Source organism: Artibeus jamaicensis, unplaced genomic scaffold (assembly GCF_021234435.1).
Source record: "Artibeus jamaicensis isolate MK-2021 breed Jamaican fruit bat unplaced genomic scaffold, CSHL_Jam_final scaffold_916, whole genome shotgun sequence".
NCBI classification, from domain to species: domain Eukaryota; kingdom Metazoa; phylum Chordata; class Mammalia; order Chiroptera; family Phyllostomidae; genus Artibeus; species Artibeus jamaicensis.
Window position 1 is genome coordinate 887,616 of NW_026522059.1, and position 6,753 is coordinate 894,368.

Genomic DNA, 6,753 nt, shown 5'->3' on the forward strand with positions numbered 1-6,753 from the left:
GACAGGGAGATGGACAGACGGCCCACCTGGCACAGCAGGGCCGGGCCACCCCAGTGATGTGAGGTCCCAGGCAGTGGGCCTTCGCTCCCAGTGGAATGACACGTTTTACTGTAAATTACAGACACTCAGACCCGGGACAAGGCAGAAGGCCTGTCAGTATGCAGCTAGGCTGCTGCTTGTGCCTTCTTAAACGCACCCTTTCAGACTTTTCTTTCTCTGCATAAACGCTCACATCGAACATTTGAGTTTTTATATTGCAAAAGTCCTGTAACGGCAGTGCAGAGACCAGATGGAGCTGTACCCCGGGTCCGGCCCCTCCCACCCCGGTGACCCTGATCCGGTGCCCGCCGTTTCGCCGTCCTCTTCGCCGTCACCGAGCCCTGGGCCGCCGGGCAGCCCCGGCTTTCTCTCCGCGCACTGGAGCCTTCCGACCTCGGTCCCCGGTGCCCGCCAGCCCCGGCGCCGCGTCCCGTGCTCCGCCTCGCGCCAGGCCCGGGCGGGTGGCAGCCTGTCCCCGGAGCCGCCCCTCCGCGCGCCCCCCGCCCACCTGCGCCGCGCGCCTGGGATCCCGCGGCGCCGAGGTGCCAGCAACTTTGTTGACTGAATTCCTGAACCCGCCTGAACCGCGCGCTAAAAATAGCCCGCGCGCCCCGCGCAGCGCCGGCGGGGCCGCAGTGTCACGGTGTCGGGGGCCGGAAGGTCCCCGCGCTGTCATACCAGCGGGCTGGACGGGGCCTCCGCACCCGCCAGGCGGGGCCGGGGAACGGGCTGCGGGGTCACAGACAGAGGGGCGGCGAGGGGACCGAGGGCCGCCCTCTGCTCCCCGAGACTCTCCGGCCGCCCCGTCGCGGACGCGAGGCACCGAGACCGCAGGCCGGGCCCCAGGCCCCGCACCCTCTGCTTCGCGGCCCCGCGCCCCTCGGGTCCTCGGCTGCTGCAGTCCCCGGCGGCGGCCACCAGAGGGCCCTGCCCCCTCCTCTAGCCAGCGGCCGGTCACCACCCCCTCCCACAGCTGTTCCCCGCAGGAGATTGACAGCTGGGCTCCGGGTTGCCATGGGGATAGGCAAATGAAGACGGCCGTTCTGGGGCTCCTATTGGCCCGAGGGCGCGCGCCCCTCCCTAGGAGGCGGGCCTAGGCGCCGGGTTCTATAAAAGGGGAGCGCCCGGCGCTGCGCACTGGCCGTGGAGGCGGGGCCGGCCGAGCGCGGGCGCGGCACCCTGAGTCCCAGCAGCCAGAGGTGGCGCTTGCACCGCCTCCGGCCCGGCCGCCGGCCACCTGCCCCGGCTCTGGCGCGGGGTCAGGGCAGTGCGGTTGCCCTGCGCCCGCTGGGGAGCAGCCCGGGGCAGCGCGAGAGCCCGGGCCGGCTGCGTATCCAGAGGACGCCCCTGAGTTGACTGCGCGAAACTTTCCGACGTGTTCGCCTGGGCGCTGCGGCCCAGAGCCGCCTCCCCTCGCCCGCTGGCCCGCCGGGACCCGACGCCCTGGGGATCGGAGGGGGGGGAGAGGCTCGCGGCTCCCCCCCCACGCCCTCCTTCGGGGCGCGACCGGGCCCGGCCCCGGGCGATGGCCGCGGAGCTGGCGATGGGCGCCGAGCTGCCCAGTAGCCCGCTAGCCATCGAGTACGTCAACGACTTCGACCTGATGAAGTTCGAGGTGAAGAAGGAGCCACCGGAGGCCGAACGTTTCTGCCATCGCCTGCCGCCCGGCTCGCTGTCCTCGACGCCGCTCAGCACGCCCTGCTCCTCCGTGCCCTCCTCGCCCAGCTTCTGCGCGCCCAGCCCGGGCACCGGGGGCGGCGGCGCAGGGGGTGGTGTCGGCGCGGCGCAGGCTGGGAGCGCTCCGGGGCCCGCGAGCGGGGGCCCCAGCGCCGTCGGAGGCCCCTCGGGGAAGCCGGCCCTGGAGGATCTGTACTGGATGAGCGGCTACCAGCACCACCTGAACCCCGAGGCGCTCAACCTGACTCCAGAGGACGCGGTGGAGGCGCTCATTGGCAGCGGCCACCACGCCGGGCATCACGGCGCGCATCACCCGGCGGCCGCCGCGGCCTACGAGGCCTTCCGAGGCCAGGGCTTCGCGGGCAGCAGCGGCGGCGCGGACGACCTGGGCGCCGGCCACCACCACGGCGCGCATCACACCAGCCACCACCACCACCACGCGGCTCACCACCACCACCACCACCACGGCGGCCCGGGCCCCGGCGTGGGCGGCACGGGCCACCACGTGCGCCTGGAGGAGCGCTTCTCCGACGACCAGCTGGTGTCCATGTCGGTGCGCGAGCTGAACCGCCAGCTCCGCGGCTTCAGCAAGGAGGAGGTCATCCGGCTGAAGCAGAAGCGGCGCACGCTCAAGAACCGCGGCTACGCGCAGTCGTGCCGCTTCAAGCGGGTGCAGCAACGGCACATTCTGGAGAGCGAGAAGTGCCAGCTCCAGAGCCAAGTGGAGCAGCTGAAGCTGGAGGTGGGGCGCCTGGCCAAGGAGCGGGACCTGTACAAGGAGAAATACGAGAAGCTGGCGGGCCGCAGTGGCCCCGGGGGTGCGAGCGGGACCGGCTTCCCGCGGGAGTCCTCGCCGCCTCAGGCCGGCCCCGGCGGGGCCAAGGGCGCGCCCGACTTCTTCCTGTGAGCACCAGGCCGGAGACCGCGCGGCCGCCGGGGACAGGCTCGGACTCCGCGGCCCGGAACGAGGACGCAAGGCCGTCCGGAGCCAACGCCGCTGTCTCCGGCCGGTCCAGAGCCGGGCGCCCTGCTCCTCGTCCGCAGGCGCCGGACCAGAGGCCCCTTCCCGCGGCGCCGCCAGCTCGTCTGCGCGGCTGCGGGGCCGCGACCCGGGCGCTTAGGGCGCAGCGATATCGGGGAAAGCCGCCGCAGGTCGAACTTCCTTGCGGGCGTCCGCGTGTACAGTTGCCCGTGCGGTCTGTCCCCGCGCCGCCCTGCCCGCCGCGGGGCCCGGGGCCCGTCCCCGGCAAGCCGGCCCTCGTCGTTCGCCCCGTCTTGCCCTTTTTTACTTCTCCGATTCGAAACGCTCTTATTTTCGAAGTATTTCTATTTATTTTGCTTGGTGATTAGAAGAGAAGGCCCCGGAAGAAGCTCGCAACTTCCCTCCGGGGTCACCCTTGGAGTCCGCGTGTCCCCGCATGTGTCGCCCGCTCGGAGGGGCCTGGCCCCGGTCTGCCCGCCTGCCCGCACCCGCGCCCGAGGCTGCGCTCCGTCCTGCCGCCCCACTGCACCGACGGGGGGGCGGCGGCCTGGACCCTGCGGCTTTCTCTACGCACCGCGTTGTATTTATGACTCCGGGGAAACAGATCGTATTTTAACCTTCAAGAGAAGTGGAAGGAGAAAAAGTATGCACAGTATTTCTAGCAGAAAAAAAAAAATCTAAAGAGGAGGTTTTGGCCTGAACCTCCTGGCATGGGGGTGGGTAAAGAAAGTGTTTTTATTCCCATGTAAATTGTGTTCCGTTTTGTTTGCGGCATCTTTCTTAACAGCCTGATCGCTTCTGGGGAGAGGGTGGGAGGCCCTGCTCTGGTCCCTGCAGGCCCCTGGCAGGGCCCCCAGCCGGCCGGGCTCCCGCTGAGCCTGGAGCAGGGCGCATGGCTGCTCGCTCAAAGTTTTGTTGTGGTGTCCGCTTCTGTTTTCATTCGCTGTGAAACTGGGGAGAAGGGAAGAAAACAAACAATAAATCCACTTAGATCCAAAAACAGTCACCGACGCCTGGCTGGTGGTTCTGTGGCTTTCGTTTCTGCCGCGCTTCTCCCGATGAGAAGAAAATTAGGGCCCGGGCCTGCGCCCTGCCTCAGCTGCGTGGGCAGGAGACACAGGCGGGGGCGGGGGGCAAGGTGCTGCCCTCCGCCCGCCCCTCCCAGGGAGCCACTGCGGGTGGTCCCTGTTCCCACTAAGGCAGGATGAGGTCGCCGAGTGCAAGGCCGGGGCATCCTGATGGCGAGCATTGTCCCTGGCTCTTCCCAGCACAGAGTGTCCCATCGAGAAGCGCCAAGGCCTGGACTGGGGGGGCAGCGGGGAGGGGCCCCACCGCTGAAAGTCTGAGCAGCGGAAGGGGGCCCCAGGTGGTTGCAGGGTTTTGTTTGCTGTCACCTCCCTGCCCCCGAGGCTGGAGTCGGCGGAGCTCGGTGGTTGGCACTTTTGGAGAGAAGGGCCCGGCCACTCTTCTGGGCGCGAGGGCTGCCTGCCTCCCAGTGGGACCGCGCGGTCTCCCCCTGCCCGGCTGTGCGAGACTGCGCCCCAGAGTTTGTTCCATTGTCTCCACTAAGGGACTGGGAGAAGAGGCAAGGCTGCCGCTGCGTCCTCGCGTTAGAGCAAGACTCAGAGCAAGAAGGTTTGATCCAAAACCCAAACCCCGCAGCTGAGACCTCCAGCCCCCAGGAAGCGAGCAGGTGTGGAGGGTCTGCGGAAAACGTGCTTGTGCAGAGGAGTGTGTGTGTGGGGGGGTGGGAGTGAGTTAAAGGGACTGAATGGGGGGCCAGGCGAAGGGTGCAGCCACAGGGCAGCAGCCACGGCTCAGGCCCCAGGTCTGGGGGGGGGCAGGGGGGAGAGCAGGAGTCGTGGGTGGGAGGCTGTCTCACCAAGGAGGGGCCGAGCCTGGGCAGGAGAACAGCAGGGCCACTGGCTTGTGTTTAACGGAGACACCTGAGTTCTCACTGTTTCCCAAGAGGCAGAGGACGTGGGATGCGGCCAGAGGAGCGGGCAGGGCGCTGGGAGTGGTCTCCATGGCTCGTCCTGAGCCCCGTCAGCGCCTGAGAGGCTTGGCTTCACCTTCCTCCTCTCGTAGTCTCTCTTCACCTTCCTGCCTCCCCACCCTTTCTCTTTCCTCTCTCCTTCCCTCCCCGCCCCCTCCTTCCCCCAGGTTCCTCCAGGATGGGGCTCAGAGAAGGCCAAGCAATGGAGAACACAGGCTTCTGGCCAGAGGCAGGGGGGTTACTTACTCTGTGTTTAGAGACGCATCTTTTCGAAAAGCGTTTTGGGGGGACCCATGGCCTCATAGGAGAACAACCAACTGCGGAGACCACCTCTGGCTCTGAGCCCCCCTGTGCCTGCCGGGCAGGGGCCGAAGGGCAAGCCCCCCACAGTGCTCCCCTGCCAGGCGCCGGCTGAGCCTCCACTGCCTCCCACCCTCTGCTGGAGGGGTGCACCCCAGGCTTCCTTGGGAGGGACCGCTGCAGCCAGCCTGGGGCCAGGGACCAGGGGAGGGGCAGAGGAGGGAGGGTTGTGGGAGATTTAGAGGCCTTAGAACTCCCCGGGCCTGGGGACCAGAGAGCAGGGGTCCTGGGAGTGCGTGTCTGTGTGTGTCTGTGCAGGCGTGTGCACAGCAAGGCCAGCAGGCCCCACGGTGTCAGAGGGAGCCAGCAGGGTGGTCCAGGGCCTGGCTGCATGAGGAGACTCCGCTCGGCTCAGCACCGAGGTCCCCGAGCCCCTGCCTGGGTGCTGGGGGGCTCACTCCCAGCAGGGGCGAGTCCCTGGCACCTGGGCCCTGTGAGCTCCGGGCTGGTTTGTGCCCTCCCTGAGGAGGTCAGTGCCCCAGCTGCCACTGGGCCTCTGGGGGGATCATTCAGTCACTCCCCTGTCACTTTACTCCCCCTTCTTCAGTCTGATACCCTGCCCTCTGCCCGGCTGAGCGGCAGACCCCAGCGGGGACCAAAATGAGCTCCTGAGAGGTACACAGTAACCCACCCAAGCAGCCAGTGGGGCGGACTGCTGGGTGCGGGGGAGGGGTGGCTGGGACGTTAGAATAGACGGGGCAGCCTGGACGGCCGCACGAAGATGTCCAGCGCCCAGGAGTCGTCCATCGGGCAGTGGGTGGTGGTGGTCTCTCCCATGCTGGCTGCAGAGGCCCCTGCGGGGGTGGGCCTGGGGGAGGATGGGCGCACACGCACACACTGGACTCAGCGCACTGGTCATGCACGCTCTGACCCCAGGCTTCTCCCCGCAGCGCCCGGCCACCAGCCCAGATGGAGGTCACCCCAGCGCCCTCACCCCCGACAGCTACACACCGTGCGCCCGGAATTCCCAGGGTTGGGCCGGGGCCCCTTGCAGCTGCCGGGCTTGCAACCCAGGAAGGCTGCCTGAGTGCAGACGGCCCCACCGCCCATCGCCAGCAGCCCCCACCCGGCACAGAGCACCAGCTGGGCCTCACCTCCCACATCTGCGGGGTCCTCGCCCTGCCCCCACGCGGGCACACGCAGCGCAGCTGTTTTCCTGCTCCTCCAGCTGGTGGGGATTCCAGGAAACTCTGAACCCGGGTCCTCGGTGCCACCGGCGAGGGCCCGGATGCCCTTCAGGACAGAGCTGTGTCCCCCTCACCCCCAGGCCCTGCCTCAGTCGGCGGAGCCATGGCAGTTCTGCGGAGCCGGGGGACTGGGCGTCCAGGGCTCATCGACCAGCGGGTAGCAGGTCCAGCCCTGAGCGGGCACAGGCCCGTGGGGAACGGGCAGATTGACCTGCCCACCACGCAGGACCAGAGCCCAGGGACGGCACCTTCTCCTGAGCCCCACGGCGGGGCTGAGCTGCCCAGCAGCCCTGACCACCACGGGACTCTGACCCAAGGCCTGGGAATTGGAACAGGGGGGCATCGGGAAGAAAATGGCCTTTGCCCAGCCCCCAGAGGAAGCTGACAAGTGGGAGCTTCCGTCACTTGAGGGGACAGTTGGGGGACAGGGAAGGACCCCCAGCCTCGCCTGCTGCTCTGATACAGATCTGCCCCAGGGCCTCCCTGCGCCCAGCTCCTGAGGCCCTGAAGGG

The 6,753-nt window shown here is 68.3% G+C and overlaps 1 protein-coding gene across 1 annotated transcript; it reads left to right on the forward strand.

Moving 5' to 3' along the window:
* Nucleotides 1-1,201: 1,201 nt before the first annotated feature.
* MAFA (MAF bZIP transcription factor A) lies at nt 1,202-3,701 on the forward strand. The gene has a single exon (XM_037166702.2). It carries the CDS (start codon nt 1,565-1,567, stop codon nt 2,621-2,623), a length of 1,059 nt encoding a protein of 352 aa, XP_037022597.2. The 5' UTR covers nt 1,202-1,564; the 3' UTR covers nt 2,624-3,701.
* Nucleotides 3,702-6,753: the final 3,052 nt, after the last annotated feature.

Coding starts and splice junctions, on each gene's coding strand:
- MAFA (XM_037166702.2), top strand. CDS start 1,565: ATGGCCGCGGAGCTGGCGATGGGCGCCGAGCTGCCCAGTAGCCCGCTA.